The following is a 17090-nucleotide window of genomic DNA, read 5'->3' as shown; positions in this document are numbered from 1 at the left end:
ATGTACATCGTGAATAACTGTGAGCCTAACACTGACCCCTGTGGAACACCAAGTCACCGGCTGCCATGCTGAAACAGAGCCCTTCATCCCCACTCTCTGCTTTCTGCCAGTCAGCCAATCTTCTATCCATGCCAGCACCTTTCTCCCCCCAACACCATGGGCTATTATCTTATTTAGTAGCCTCCTGTATGGCACCTTGTCAAAGGCCTTCTGGAAATCCAAATCGGTCATGTCCACTGCTTCTCCTTTGTCTAACTTCCTTGTTACCTCCTCAAAGAATTCAACAGATTTGTCAGGCATGACCTCCCCTTGATGAATCCGTGCTGACTCACTATATTTTACCATGTACTTCTAAGTACTCCGCAATCTCATCCTTAATAATAGACCAAAATCTTACCACCAACCGAAGTCAGGCTAAACAGGCCTATAATTTCTTGTGTTCTGCCTCCCTCCCTTCTTAAACATGGGTGTTACATTAGCCATTTCCAAATCCTCGGAGACCCTCCCTGCCTCCAATGATTCCTGAACGATCTCCACTGATGCCTCCACAATCTCCTCAGTTATCTCCTTCAGAACCCTGGGGTGCAGTCCATCTGCTCAGGGCGATTTATTCACCTTCAGACCTTCCAGTTTCCCCAGCACCATCTCCTGAGTGATGGCCACTACACTCAACATCTGCTCCGATTCTCGAAGTTCTGGTATGTCACTGGTGTGTTCCACTATGTAGGCTGATGCAAAGTACCTATTCAGTTCCTCTGCCATTTCTTTGTTCCCTATTACTTCTCCAGCCTCATTTTTCAGTGGTTCAATGTCCACTCTTGCCTGTCTCTTACCTTTTATATATCAAAACAAAATTCTTGCACAGTCTTCTTTTATATTACTATCTAGCTTACACATATTTCATCTTCTCCCCCATTAGTGCTTTTTTAGTTGTCCTCTGCTGCCTTTTAAAGAACAAAGAAAAGTACAGCACAGGGACAGGCCCTTCAAGCTTGTGCAGATCATGATGCTCCAACTAAAAACCAAAACCTTCTGCCCTTGGTCCGTATCCCTCTATTTCCTCCCTATTCATGTACCCATCCAGATGCCTCTTAAATGTTGCCAATGTGCCTGCTTCCATCACATCCTCTGGCAGCGTGTTCCAGACACCCACCACTCTCTGCATGAAAAACCTACCCCACACATCTCCCTTAAACTTGCCCACTCTCACCTTGAACCTGTGTCCCTTGTAATTGACACTTCCCCCCCTTGGAAAAGGCCTCTGACTATCCACCAAGGCTTCCCAATCCTCTGGTTTCCCACTAATCCTCACCACTTTGAATGCTTTTTCCTTTGCTTTTACACGGTCCTCGACTTCCCTCGGCAGCCATGGTTGCCTAGTCCTTCCCTTAGCATGTTTTCTCTTCCAAGGAATTAATTTCTACTGTGCCCCCTGAATAACCCCAAATATTCCTGCCATTACAGTTCCGCAGTCTTCCCTGCTAGCTGCCCTTCAAATCAACTCTGGCCAGTGTCCCTCATGTCTTTCTAATTATCTGTGCTTCACTGTAAAACCATGACATCTGATTCCAGCTTCTCGGTCTCAAATTGCAGGGTAAATTCCTGCTGCTTTCTATACTCTTATGTTCTATTGTGTTCTGGAAACTTTACTAACCTCTTACGCCCTCGGCCTCTTTAACTAGTTTAATGTCCTCATCATTAACCTGCACTCCCACCTTCTCCTTTAACTTTGATTTTCTAATTTTCCATACAACCAAACCCTCCCCCCACTATTTAGTTTAAAGCCCTAGCTGTGCGATTCACCAGGACTCTGGTCCCAGCTGGATTCAGGTGAAGACCGTCCCATCGGAACAACTCCCTTATCCCCCAGCACTTGTGCCAATGTCCCATGGGTTCAAACCCATTTCTCCCAAACCAGCCTTGGAGCCACATATATGCCTTTTTAATCTTGTTGACCCTGTGCTAATTAGCTCTTGGCTCAGGTAGTAATCCGGAGATTATCACCTTTTTGGTTCTGATTTTTAATTTAGCCCCTAGCTGCTCATATTCCTTTAGCAGACCCTCTGTCCTGTTCTATCTATATCGTTGATACCGAAGTGGACCAAAACAACTGGATCTTTACCCTCTCTCTATCTCTGCAGCCCAGATGAAAGATCCCCAATCCAAGCACCAGATAGCCAACAGATCCTTCAGAACTCTCGATCCCGGTCACAGAGATCTATACCCCGAACTACACTATCCCGATTACGACCACATTTCTTTTCTCCTTCTCTTTCCTTCCCCCCCCCCCCACCCCACTTCACTGACTCCCTGTACCACGGTGCTGTGGTCAGTTTGCTCATCCTCCACACAGTCCCTGCTCTCATCCTGACAGGAGCAAGAATATCAAACCTGTTGGACAAGACAAGGGCTGAGGCTCTTGCAACCCTACCTCCTGGATCCCTTTACCTACCTCACTCACAGCGTCTAGGTGACTCTCCTCCTCCACGATGCGTAGCAGTGTCCGATGCTCAGACTCCAGCTCATCAATTCTGAGCCATTCCTCAAACAAGCAATACTTGCTACAGATGTGTTCACCAGGAACCACAATGGGGGCCACCAGCTCCCACATCAGGCAGGTACAGCACATCGCCTGGCTCTGCATCTCTATTTTATTAATTAGTCCTTAATTTGGATTTTTAGTTTAAATTTCCAGCTGAATTTTAGTTTAACATGACATATTTCTCCTTTTTACCTCCAACTGAAAGGAAGGGTGGCATGGTAGCACAGTGGTAGCTTCACAGCGCCAGGGTCCGGGGTTCTATTCCCGCTTGTGTCACTGTCTGTGAGGAGTCTGCACATTCTCCCCATTTGTTTCCTCCGGGTGCTCTAGCTTCCTCCCACAAGTCCCGTAAGATGTGCTTGTTAGATGAATTGACATTCTGAATTCTCCCTCTGTGTACCCGAACAGGCGCTGGTGTGGCGACGAGGGGATTTAAACAGTAACTTCACTGCAGTGTTAATATGAGCCTACTTATGACAACAGTAAAGATTATTATTATTAAATTAGAATAGGTAATGCAAATTAGCAGTTACTTACCAACCAATGAACTTACCATTTTCCTATGAAGTCACTCATTGTTTTTCTCACTCTGTTAATGAACTCCTCCCCAACAGTTCTTTTAACTGGCTGGGTCCACTACTCGCTCCGTGCCCCCACAGTTCTCTTAATTGGCTGGGTCCACTACTCTCCACACCCCCCCCCAGTTCTTTTAACTGGCTGGGTCCACTACTCTCCGCACCCCACAGTTCTTTTAACTGGCTGGGTCCACTACTTTCCGCACCATTTCGTGCACTGAAGCTGCTCTCACTTTTCCCGCCCTTTCAACACTCTGTTAATGAACTCCTCCCCAACAGTTCTTTTAACTGGCTGGGTCCACTACTCGCTCCGTGCCCCCACAGTTCTCTTAATTGGCTGGGTCCACTACTCTCCACACCCCCCCCCAGTTCTTTTAACTGGCTGGGTCCACTACTTTCCGCACCATTTCGTGCACTGAAGCTGCTCTCACTTTTCCCGCCCTTTCAACTGGCCAGGTCCGCTACTGCTGTGAACCATCGGGAACTCTGGTTTAGAGTTGGAACATTTGATAGGCAAGTTCAAATGATGTTGCCACATGATGTTGCCAGCTTCACGTCTTCACAAAAACATGCGATATGGTAACTTAGGTACATTTATAATAGTAATTAACAATAGACCTTTGTTCTTAAAAGGTAAGTGATCGTTAAATTGACAAGCATTGTGAATCCATTTGTGCATTGGACCTGCTCCAGGAGACCATGTTCCCAATTCTAGCCCATTACTGCCACTCCACCATGGGTTCTACCGGGCAGCAAGCAAAATCGTGACTTGCACCTCCAAGATGAAAATCCAGCCCCTGGACTCTCGTTTTAGAAGTTGTCTCACGTTACATCAAGAATAATGAATCACATTCCAATGAAGCAGTGTTGGGTTTAGAGGACCTTCCTTGGTTAAACATGAAGACTGCCAAGGTTAGCCACCTGCAAACTGGCATGTCAGGGTGGTGAGCCTGAGCCGCATCAAGGCATGCTTAATACAGAGTTGATTACCAAGGCACAAGCCATCATCTCACAATACACCATCTCACAATCCTACCTTTCTCACCATCATTCAGGCCACAGTCAGTGCTTCTGGGTGAATTGACAGTTTACTGTACTTGTTTCAATTTGGCATACTGCATTCACTGCCCACGATGCAGTTTGCCCTATGACACACCGACTGCATTATCAGGTGATTGCTTTGGCGAACAACTCCACTCAGTTTACATGCATGATTTGAGCTTCCGGTCAATTGTCATAGTAATTTCTCCCACCCACTTCCACTCTGATCATAACAATTCTTGTTGGCAAGTTTTGATATTGCCATTTATACATCAATCACATTCAAACTGGTTGCCACATTTCCTACATTACAATAGTAACAATACCACAATCACTCCCAACTTCCACCTGATCATTGACCTTCCCTTTTGTTCTTTCCCCCAACCCACATCTCCCTTGTTACTTGCTTAAAACCTGCCCCATTTCTAATGTTTTCCACTTTTGATCAACAACTTTGGGCTGTAACTACTGATGGAGTGGCAATTGCACCAGTGCTGCATGACCCCGGTGCTAATATCAAGGGCTACAGTTAAAAGTTAGCCGCACACCCTTTTTTACATCACTAGCGGTCATTAATCAAGCTAAAAGCCAAACCAGGTTTTAAAGTTATTTGACAGTGTATTAGGTTGTGGATTGGGGTGGGGTTGGACCTTGGAACGGTGGGGTGGAAGATGTCCGGTCAGGCCAGGCCTTTTGGCGGGGAGAGGAGATGGTGGACAGGTCGGGTGAGGCCTCGGAGAGGTTTTATCTTTCATCCACTCCACCCATTCTTCTCCACTTCAGGGATTGGGGGAAAGTTCTGTGGTGGTGGGAGAGCCCTGTGCATTGAGAGGTGCCTGATGGTCTGTACAAGTTACCCAGAAGCCAGAAGTGATCTGAATTTTTCTAACTTTTTCTGGGTAACGATTAATGTAACATAGTCTGAACCGTCCAAAGTTTGCAAGTTAAATCACAAGATATGCTGGAAGCTCGGAAGTTCACAGTTGGTGCTGGGGCTGCATAGTGTTTCTAGCATTTTTGGTTTTAATTTCATTTATTCCTTTTATCTTTCATCCACTCCACCCATTCTTCTCCTCTTCAATATAAATTAATTTAATGTAATGTAATTCAATTCAATTCAATTCAATTCAATAGCGTGATTCATAATTGGGAACCCTTCAGCTCATTTGATCTCATCCTTCCAGAGTTAAATATTTTTCCGACAAGTCTATTATCATCTTATTAGAACCTACTAAAAACGTTAACCCGTTAACCTCTCCTCCCCAGCTGTCTGCAAAGAGTAAATTGGATGGTGCACAGCCTCTGTGGCCAATATAACCCTGATTGGAAATTAAAATACCATCTCCTGGCCAATACAAAAAACACCTATTTCTATCTCTACATATTATCCACCCCGGTTCCTCTAATCTCGGCCACCATTAAAACCTTTATAAATGCTTTGATTAGGGGTGCAATTCTACCATTGTTGGATTCTCTGTTCCCACCGGCAGCGTACCCTTGCCCATAGGTTTTCTGGCAGTGTGGGGTGTCTTCAATGCTCTACCATGCTTCTTGGCTTCACCAGATTTTAGTAATTTCCCATGTTAACTTATCTTTCCATGATCGCACTCTTACCTTCAACTCTTCAAATGTCAACCTCGGATGCATTATTGTACCCATTCAGTTCGCCTTTAGCGACAGAACGTTCAGCTGCCTCAGGTTCACAATGGAATGTTTTCCATAAATTTGTCAGCCAACAACTATTCTATTCTCCTTCAAAAAGGCTCCTTGAAAGCTTCCTCCGTGATCTTTGCCTTTGGTCACCATCCCTAACACAGTGCCCAGTTATATATATTTACACACATCTAATGTATTTAATACATAATTTTCCACTTTCTAAAAAAATAATTATTAGCCTCTTCGTTATTTATTTTTAAAGGGTGTCCCACAGAGCAGGCAAATGAAAACGTTAAAATGATTATAAATCTATTACCTTCTTCTGGTCTGGCTACTGAACTGCCAGAACAAAGATAAGTAGAGTCTCCACTTGCAAGCAAAGTTCCCAAAAAGCTTTCTTCCGCCTGAAAATAAAGGAACAGAATTCCATAATGCTCTCTGAAACCATAAAAAAATTTACAAGAACTCAGATCTCCAATATTATAAAATGTTACTCTTTTCTAATGTACTACAAGGATTATACCAAAAACTGTTTGAACTGTTAACTGTTACTTTGTTGCTCATGTGATTAATTCTGCGTTAAAAATGAAGTTTGTTTTAACATAAAAGGTACCTATTGGTCAGTGTTATCACTCCTGTGGCGAAGTATCCTTTCCTCAGTTTTAAAAATTGTAAATTGTGGAGTTTCTCATATGTTGTTAAGTTTGAAACAGACACTTATGTAACTGAACTGCAAGACTGTAATAACCTCATTATGCTGGTCGGTTGGATGTAAAGTCTACATGCTGCAACTAACCACAACGTCATGCCCTTCAAGAAATTTGTAGCCACCTGTTGAAATATTGCAAACTATACAAAACTCTGAATAACTCCAGTTAAGTGTCGATATGTATTATCATACTCGGAAAGCACGAGTGGTGTTGACATGGGGCATTTGCAGCACTCAAACTCAAGTAACACAGTCCAGGAATATTCACTTACATTTTTTAACTTATTGGTTTATCTTGTTTGAACTTCAGAGGTCTAATAAAAATAATAATAATCCTTAGAATCACAAGTAGGCTTCATTACCTATTCGGGTACACAGAGGGAGAATTCGGAATATCAAATTCACCTAACAACACGTCTTTCGGGACTTGTGGGAGGAAACCGGAACACACGGAGGAAACCCACACAGGCACGTGGAGAACGTGCAGGCTCCATACAGACAGTGACCCAAGCTGGGAATCTCAAACCTGGGACCCTGGGGCTGTGAAGCAACAGTGCTACCACTGTGCTACCGTGGAATAGAGTCTGGGAAGGATTATTCTTACCAATGTTGTTTCGTTATGGACAAATCGTATCTCCCCCTCACTCTCATCTCCCAGTCTCTCACTACCCACAACTCTTCGAGATCCTTTCACTTTCAGGGAACCCACCCAAGTCCATTCCCAGAAGCTTTAAAGCCACCATCCCCAGGATTTCAAGGCCTATGATTACAGTCTTCTCCACCTGACCGGCAGTTCCGAGTTTTTGTGTAATGGAGATGGTGGGTAAGGAAGTAGTCATTAAACAAGTTTTTTTTTCACCTGCTGTGGCTTTGCACTTGCATATTCAATGTTTTAAGTGATAAATAAACATTGAAAGCTGGCTTAGTTTGATGGAGTCTGTGGTTTCAAAGTTACGCTTGTATCTATTATTTGGAATTGTCAGTAAGTACGTGTTTTATGGGATGTCCATCTGCATAGATTTTACTGTAATCCACAGAATTTCATGTGGTCAGGGACTGTCTTTTAAGTTTTAATAGCATGAGCCCACAGCCCTAAGCAAATCATTGTTCCTACATGAATGGTTAACAATTTTAGCAGCTTAACAAATGTCATCAATGGCAGAGCAGAGGAACAATCACCGAGGTACGCTTGAAGCATTTTGCATTGATTTCTTTTTTTTTAAATAAATTGAGTACCCAATTAATTTTTTCCAAATAAGGGCCAATTTAGCGCAGCCAATCCACCTAGCCTGCACATCTTTGGGTTGTGGGGGGCAAAACCCACGCAAACACGGGAGAATGTGCAAACTCCACACGGACAGTGACCCAGAGCCGGGATCGAACCTGGGACCTCGGCGCCATGAGGCAACAGGGCTAACCCACTGCACTACCATGCTGCCCTTGCATTTTGCATTGATAATAGTGTGAAAGATAGGTCAGAATCATGTGGCGGTGACAGGGGGCTCAGCTGCCACTGGAGAGCCAGCGAGAGCACAGTGTTGCCACCTTTCAGTGAGGTTCGGCACATCTTGTTCTGCTGAGGCACTAGACAGTGTGCCTTTTCCTGGAATCCTCGGGCCAACTATCTTCAGCTGCTGCATAAATGACCTCCCTTCCATCATAAGGTCAAAAGTGGAGATGTTTGTGGATGACTGCACAATGTTCAGCACCATTCACGACTCAGATAATGAAGCAGTCAATGTCCAATTGCAGCAAGGCCTGGACAATATCCAGGCTTGGGCTGACAAGTGGCAAGTTACATTCATGCCTCACAAGTGCCAGGCAATAACCATCTCCGACAAGAGGAGATCTAATTGTTGTCCCTTGATATTCAATTGCAATACGGTCACTGAATATCCTACAATCAACAAGCAGGGGTTACTACTGATCAGGAACTCAACTGGACTAGCTGCAGCAATACCCTAGCCATCAGGGCAGGAAGGTAAGGAAATCGTACAGTGAGTAACTCACCTCCTGATCCTCCAAAGCCTGTCCACCATCTACAAGGCACAAGTCAGGAGTGTCATGGAATATTCTCCATTTGCCTGGATGAGTGCAGCTCCAACAACACTCAAGAAGCTTGACACCATCCAGGACAAAGCAGCTCACTTGATTGCTCCCCCATCTACAAACATTCAAACTCTCCACCACCGACCAACGGTGGCAGGCATGTCAACCATCTACAAGATGCACTGCAGTAACTCACCAAGGTTCCTTAGACAGCACCTTCCAAACCCACGACCACTACCATCAAGAAGGACAAGAGCAGCTGATTTCTGGGAGCCCCACAACCTGGAGGTTCCCTACAAGTCATTCACACCCTGACTTGGAAATATATCGCCGTTCCTTCACTGTCGCTGGGGCAAAATCCTGGAACTACCTCCCGAACACGGAGTGGGGCTGGTTTAGCACAGGGCAAAAGAGCTGTCTTTTAAAGCACACCAAGGCAGGCCAGCAACATGGTTCAATTCCCGTACCAGCCTCCCTGAACAGGTGCCGGAATGTGGCGACTAGGGGCTTTTCACAGTAACTTCATTTGAAGCCTACTTGTGACAATAAGCGATTTTCATTTCATTTTTTTCTGTAGGTGTACCTGCACATCAGGGAACTCACCACCACCTTCTGAAGGTAACTAGGGATGGGCAATAAATGCTGGCCTAACTATTGACGCCCACATTCCGTAAATTAATTTTTAAAAAAACATTAAGTACCATGGGGCAGAGCTCCCACTCTAAGAGCTGCGGGCCAATCCGAAGCCAGCACTTTGTTGAACAGCTGTGCCACTAAGGAGGCGGTGACTGATGCTTCACAACACCCACTCAAGGCAGAGGATCGTCACTAGATCGCAGATCAGGAGTGAATGATGTTAGGTTGCAAGGTAGGCGGAATGGCAACAAGTCATGGGTTGCTCTCAGCAGGGTCCCCATTGTTTCAATGCCGCATCCCACTGGAGTGACTTTTGTACCCCAGCACTCTCCCCATACCAACTGACACCTTCAGAGTCAGGAAATCTATCTATTTTCTTCTTAAATACATTGTAGAGAATTCCACAGGTTCACCACCATGAGTGAAGTTTCTCCTCATCGCAGTCCTAAATAGCCGACCCTGTTTCCTGAGTCTGTGACCACGTGTTCAGGGGCTGGTTTAGCACAGTGGGCTAAACAGTTGGCTTGCAATGCAGAACAAGGCCAGCCGTGCGGGTTCAATTCCCGTACCAGCCTCCCCGAACAGGTGCCGGAATGTGGCGATTAGGGGCTTTTCACAGTAACTTCACTGAAGGCTACTTGTGACAATAAGCTATTATTATTATTAGACCTCCAGGGCCAGAGGAAACAACATCCCTGCATCCAGTCTATCCAGCCAGTGAACACAGCCAAGTCGACCCAACCTTTCATACAATAATCCTGTCATCCCACAAATCAGTCTGGTGAACCTTCACTGCACTTCCACTATGGCAAATATATCCTTTCTCAGATAAGAGATCAAAACAGCACACAATACTCCAGTTATGGTCTCACTTAGGCTCTGTACAGCTGCAGACATCCTTGGTCATGTACCCAAGTCCTCTTGCAATGAAGGCCAACAAACCATTTCCCTTCACCACCCTCCTACTGCTTAAATGCTCCCCCACCATCAACATGGTACGAAGTCTTACAACACCAGGTTAAAGTCCAACAGGTTTATTTCGATGTCACTAGCTTTCAGAGCGCTGCTCCTTCCTCAGGTGAATCTGAGGAAGGAGCAGCGCTCTGAAAGCTAGTGACATCGAAACAAACCTGTTGGACTTTAACCTGGTGTTGTAAGACTTTGTACTGTGCTCACCCCAGTCCAACGCCGGCATCTCCACACCATGGCTACCATCAACATGCCACAAGGAGGATACAAAATTCAACCCTTAGTGTTGGGGAAGCCATGATTTAATGAGAGCTTAAATATGGGAGCCTATTTAAGACGGATTTGAAAAAGAAGTCCTTCTCTCAAAGAGTGATAAATCTTTGGAATTCTTTACCCCAGGAAGCTCTGGGGGCTACGTCCTTGAGCATTAAAAGCAGAATCTATACATAGAATCTATACAGTGCAGAAGGAGGCCATTCGACCCATCAAGTCTACATCAGCCCTTGGAAAGGGTACCCTACCTAGGCCCATGCCCAACCCTATCCCTTAACCCAGTATAACCTGTAGCCATCTGGGTTGGCCACTTCCCGACTTAAAATGGAGAACTGCAAAGACTGAAGGGAAATTCAGCCAACACAGGCAAAGACGAGCAAATACAGAAATCATGTGTATTGAAACCTGTAAAAAAACAAGACAGCACTGAAACCATCTGCATAGTAATGAGCAATTCCAAGGCACAATTGCAACAGTTAAGGTGAATAAAGCCAAGCTAGACTCCTCGGCGTCAGCAGGAGCCAAGACAAAGGAAGGCCAACGGACATTTAGGGACCGCCCAGCGATCAGGGAACAACTCCAGTATTGGAGAAATCGATCCAAATGATCGGAACGCAGTCCAATCATTTGGAACCAGGTAGGGGGTCCGCCCCGAAGGGCGGGATGCCCCTGGCGACTATAAAGTAAAGCCCCCAAGCTCAAATTGTTCTTCTTGGCAGGGTCACTCAACAACGTGAATCAACCTCTGAGAGTGAACTGCCCAAGCGGCCACATCAACCAAGTAAGTCTCCAGTCAATGCTCGCTACGAGATAGGCGCTCCTAGCTACAAGTCCATACCAGCTTTTGAATCCTGCAGACTCAGGACCTGAACGAAAGGCCTTTTGTTCCCCTGATCTGGTGGGCCAGTCCGAAGCTAAGTATAGGCCTTTTAGTGATAGGAATAGTCTAGAAAGTAGTTTATGCAGGAGTAGTGATTTACTGTGTATAATAAATGTGTTTTGATTTGAATCTTACTAATCGGCGTGTTGAGTTATTGATCATTACTTCAACTTGAACCTTGTGGCGGTATCATAAAGATACCTGGCGACTCTAGAGCAAAGGTTAAACAAACAGACAAATTACGAATTAACAGCCAACCAAAAGTTAGCGACAAACCTTTTTTTCTTGGGACATTATGGGGCAATCTAGCATAGCCAATCCACCAATCATGCATAATCCACCAATCATGCATATCTTTGGACTGTGGGAGGAAACTGGAGCATTCAGTGGAAACCCATGCAGACACGGGAAGAAAGTGCAAATTCCAGACATTCACCCGAGGTTGGAATTGAACCTGGGTCCCTGGCAGTGAGGCAGTAGCGCTAACCACTGTGCCCCATACATACATAGAAAATAGAGCTTGCTTCACCATTCATTATGATCATCGCTGATCATCAGGTTCTATACCTTGATTCAGCCTTCCCCCCCATATCCCTTGATGCCTTTAGGCCCAGCTGGAAGAAGGAACTGAAGACACTGTTGCTAAGTTAGCAGATGATACAAAGATCTGAAGAGGGACAGGTAGTATTGAGAAAACAAGGGGGCTGCAGAAGGACAGGCTAGGAGAATGGGCAATGAAGTGGCAGAGTAAATACAATGTGGAAAAGTGTGAGGTTATGCACTTTGGAATGAGGAATTTAGGCATAGGCTATTTTCTAAATGGGGAAATGCTTAGGAAATCAGAAGCACAAAGGGACTTGGGAGTCCTTGTTCACAATTCTCTTCAGGTTAATCTGCAGGTTCAGTCAGCAGTTAGGAAGGCAAATGCAATGTTAGCATTCATGTCAAGAGGGCTAAAATACAAGACCAGGATGTACTTCTGAGGCTGCATAAGGGTTTGGTCAGACCCCATTTGAAGTATTATGAGCACTTTTGGGCCCCGTATCGAAGGAAAGATGCGCTGGCCTTGGAAAGGATCCAGAGGAGGTTCACAAGAATGATCCCTGGAATGAATAGGTTGTCGTATGAGGAATGGTTGAGGACTCTGGGTCTGTACTCGTTGGGAGTTTAGAAGGATGGGGGGGGGGGATCTTATTGAAACTTACAGGATACTGCGAGGCCTGGATGGAGTGGATGTGGAGAGGATGATTCCACTTGTAGGAAAAACTGGAAGCAGAGGACACAATCTCAGACTAAAGGGACGCTCCTTTAAAACAGAGATGAGCAGGAATTTCTTCTGCCAGAGGGTGTTGAATCCGTGGAACGCTTTGCCGCAGAAGGCTGTGGAGGCCAAATCACAGAGTGTCTTTAAAACAGAGACAGATAGGATCTTGATTAATAAGAGGATCCATTGTGGTTCGGCCATTCTTCTGCCAACAGTTCTGTGGGATGTCTTTAGAATTGTGTTACCACAACGGTAGCATTGTGGATAGCACAATTGCTTCACAGCTCCAGGGTCCCAGGTTCGATTCCAGCTTGGGCCACTGTCTGTGCGGAGTCTGCACATCCTCCCCGTGTGTGCGTGGGTTTCCTCCGGGTGCTCCGGTTTCCTCCCACAGTCCAAAGATATGCAGGTTAGGTGGATTGGCCATGATAAATTACCCTTAGTGTCCAAAGTTGCCCTTAGTGTCGGGTCGGGTGGGGTTGCTGGGTTATTGGGATAGGGTGGAGGTGTTGACCTTGGGTAGGGAGCCCTTTCCAAGAGCCGGTGCAGACTCGATGGGCCGAATGGCCTCCTTCTGCACTGTAAATTCTATGATTTAAAAAAAATTCTAAAGTGGCTTAACTGGCTAGTGTAGCTGTAAACATTGGTGAATGAACTCTTGAAGCACTAAGCACAACAACTGATTTGCTAAGATTGAAGAGTATATCCTGCAGTGCAAGAATCAGAAATAGGATGGCACTAACATTGTGGTCAATGTTAGGATGGCACTAACATTGTGGTCAATGTAAACACAGTCAAACGTTGGAGGCAAAACACAGGGGAGCACGGTGGCACTATGGCTTTACAGTGCCAGGGTCCCAGGTTCGATTCCCGGCTTGGGTCACTGTCTGTACGGTGTCTGCACGTTCTCCCAGTGTCTGCGTGGGTTTCCTCCGGGTGCTCTGGTTTCCTCCCACAAGTCCCGAAAGACACGCTGTTAGGTAATTTGGACATTCTGAATTCTCCCTCTGTGTACCCAAACAGGCGACTAGTGGCTTTTCACAGGAACTTAATTGCAGAGTTAATGTAAGCCTACTTGTAACAACATTATTAAATTAGATTTTTAAAAACTAGCTTCAACTTAATGCCAGTCAGGCATGCACATTCGGCAGACCCGGAAGATGTGGAACCGCTCCTGGGCGACCTCGCATTGCAAACACAAATACAGGCTGGGTAGCCAATTAAAGCCCAGCCAGCATGAAACGCATCCTCTGGTTGGGCTGAAGGTCCGGCTGCGGCCATGAGCTAGTCCAGTGCCGGGTCCAATGGGAACCCAGTGGGGAAATTAAAAACTACTGGTGCAGCTCTTTTGAGATGCTATGGGGTATAGATGCACTGAAGCCCGAGATGGCAAAGTTTGGGAGAAATTGAAGAGTGAGGTTTGATACAGTGAGCCACCTGAAACCTGGTTCTCAGGGAATGTGGGCCAGGTTGAAATGGTACTGCAGGGAGAGGGAGCACTAATGATGAATTTTCTTCTGCACTTTCAGAAGAGAAGGAATAATTTAGCTGAGCGTATAAGAACATAAGAACTGCCGGTAGGGAGCCCAGTTTATTAGTCCTCACTTGTCATAACATGGATGTTCTAGAGTTGAAATGGCACCACAGAGCTCGCTCTGCCGATTGTGAGGCAGGAATCTTCGAGGAAAGTAAGAATGCTGTGGACAAATATGAGACTGGCGGAGTGCAAACAGTGTGGGGTTGTGTCATCTGAAATGGAACTGTCAAAGCAAGAGTGCCCCATTGATTTTCCGATCATGATGGCACCATGATACAACTCTCCATTTCCTCATCAGCCCATCTAGCATGAGAATTAACGATGTAATTATTGAATGTACAGGCATATTGTATTCCTTCCTCATATGGGACATTAGCAAGAGATGCCAGAGATGTAAAGTAATGGGTTAAGAGACATTCCAATTAGTTGTCTCATTTATGTTAAGTATCCAATAATTGACACTGATATGTAAAGGGGCTTCAGGTGGCGTTTGTGTCAGGTGATGTGATGTCAGAGTTTTGTGCAGAGTCTGTTAAAGTGAAATAAAGGTGTTGGTTAAAAAAGGAGCAGAGCTTTTGACTCTTTATACAACAGCAGCTAAACGTCTAGCAAATGGTAGCAGAGGATGGTTGCTGTGCAAATGTGAAGGGTTGAAAGATACAACTTTTCCAGACCAAACCAAGGAGTGAGTGAGAAGAAGAAAAAACAAAGATATATGGTTAAACCTAGGATAAAGATGACCCATTTTCTGAAAGAGGATCGTACAACCAATGGAGAAGTGGAGTAGTTATGTGGACTAAGGTAACTGCCTTGGGAAAGAGAAAACAAGGAATGGCATTGGCTCTTTCTCTATCTTATGACAGTAAACTCCAGAGCAAAGTGCTTTTGAGCTGGAATTGGAAGAGTTAGACTCAGAAGAAGGTCTGCAGACTCTATTACGTTTTATGGATAAGATTTATAACAAAGGATGACTTGTTAAGTGCGTATGAAGCATGGTCGGATTTTGATAGGTTCCGGAAAATAGAGGATTTCTTCATTGAAGACCATATAATGGAATTTGGCAGACTATATAAAAGGCTGCCGAAACACAAACTGGAATTTCCACAGTCGGTGTTGGCCTTTAAATTACCTGACTGTGCGAGAGGGAGTAACATGGATAGGCTCCTTGTTTTGACAGAAGTTCAGTTTGCAGATAAGGATACCTTATCTTAGGAGAGGTTACTGATCGAGGTGTTAAGATTCAGAACAGATGTAGAAAAACCAACATAAGTGTACTTTACCTGAATGCCCGTAGTATTCGGAATAAGGTAAATGAGTTGATGGCGCAAATCATCGTGAATGACTATTATTTAGTGGCCATTACTGAAACATGGTTAAAGGATGGTCACGACTGGGAGTTAAATATCCAAGGGTATCAAATTATTCGGAAGGACAGAGTGGATGGTAAGGGAGGTGGTGTAGCTCTGTTATTTAAGGATGACATCCGGGCACTAGTAAGGGATGATATCGGTGCTATGGAGGATAAGGTTGAATCCATTTGGGTGGAAATCAGGAATAGCAAGGCAAAAAAGTCACTGATAGGAGTAGTCTATAGGCCACCAAATATTAACATTATGGTGGGACAGGCAATAGACAAAGAAATAACGAATGCATGTAGAAATGGTACAGCAGTTATCATGGAGGATTTTAATCTACATGTCGATTGGTTTAACCAGGTCGGTCAAGGAAGCCTTGAGGAGTTTATAGAATGTATCCACAATAGTTTCCTAGAACAGTATGTAATGGAACCTACGAGGGAACAAGCAGTCCTAGATCTGGTCCTGTATAATGAGACAGGATTGATGCATCATCTCATAGTTAGGGATCCTCTCGGAAGGAGCGATCACAATATGGTGGAATTTAAAATATAGATGGAGGGTGAGAAGGTAAAAATCAAACACCAGTGTTCTGTGCTTAAACAAATGAGATTACAATGGGATGAGAAGAACTAGCTGAGTAGACTGGGAGCAAAGACGTTATGGTGAAACACTTGAGGAACAGTGGAGAACCTGCCAAGTGATTTTTCACAGTGCTCAGCAAGGGTTTATACCAACAAAAAGGAAGGACGGTAGAAAGAGGGAAAATCAACCGTGGCTTTCTAAGCAAATAAGGGAGAGTATCAAGAACAAAGAAATGTACAGCACAGGAACAGGCCCTTCGGCCCTCCAAGCCAGTGCCGACCATGCTGCCCGACTAAACTACAATCTTCTACACTTCCTGGGTCCGGAACCCGCTATTCCCATCCTATTCATGTATTTGTCAAGATGCCCCTTAAATGTCACTATCGTCCCTGCCTCCACCACCTCCTCCGGTAGAGAGTTCCAGGCACCCACTACCCTCTGCGTAAAAGACTTGCCTCGTACATGTACTCTAAACCTTGCCCCTCTCACCTTAAACCTATGCCCCTGAGTAATTGACCCCTCTACCCAGAGGAAAAGCCTCTGACTATCCACTCTGTCTATGCCCCTCATAATTTTGTAGACCTCTATCAGGTCTCCCCTCAACCTCCTTTGTTCCAGTGAGAACAAAGCGAGTTCATTCAACCGCTCCTCATGGTTAATGCCCTCCATACCAGGCAACATTCTGGTAAATCTCTTCTGCACCCTCTCTAAAGCCTCCACATCCTTCTGGTAGTGTGGCGACCAGAATTGAACACTATACTCCAAGTGTGGCCTAACTAAGGTTCTATACAGCTGCAACATGACTTGCCAATTCTTATACACAATGCCCCGGCCAATGAAGGCAAGCATGCCGTATGCCTTCTTGACTACCTTCTCCACCTGTGATGCCCCTTTCAGCGACCTGTACTCCTAGATCTCTTTGACTTTCAATACTCTTGAGGGTTCTACCATTCACTGTATATTCCCTACCTGCATTAGACCTTCCAAAATGCATTACCTCACATTTGTCCGGATTAAAC

General features: G+C 45.1%; 1 protein-coding gene across 1 annotated transcript in view; it reads right to left on the bottom strand.

The window, feature by feature from the left end:
* The window catches only part of dnaaf9 (dynein axonemal assembly factor 9), a 279052-nt gene that overhangs the window by 136525 nt on the left and 125437 nt on the right, over nt 1–17090 (bottom strand). Inside the window, exon 20 of the mRNA XM_072497670.1 lies at nt 6131–6218. Coding sequence (XP_072353771.1) covers nt 6131–6218 — 88 coding nt within the window. The remainder of the gene's footprint in view (nt 1–6130; nt 6219–17090) is intronic.

This window comes from Scyliorhinus torazame, chromosome 3 (genome assembly GCF_047496885.1).
Source record: "Scyliorhinus torazame isolate Kashiwa2021f chromosome 3, sScyTor2.1, whole genome shotgun sequence".
In the NCBI taxonomy this organism is placed as follows: Eukaryota; Metazoa; Chordata; class Chondrichthyes; order Carcharhiniformes; family Scyliorhinidae; genus Scyliorhinus; species Scyliorhinus torazame.
This window is presented reverse-complemented; position numbering and strand designations above follow the sequence as displayed.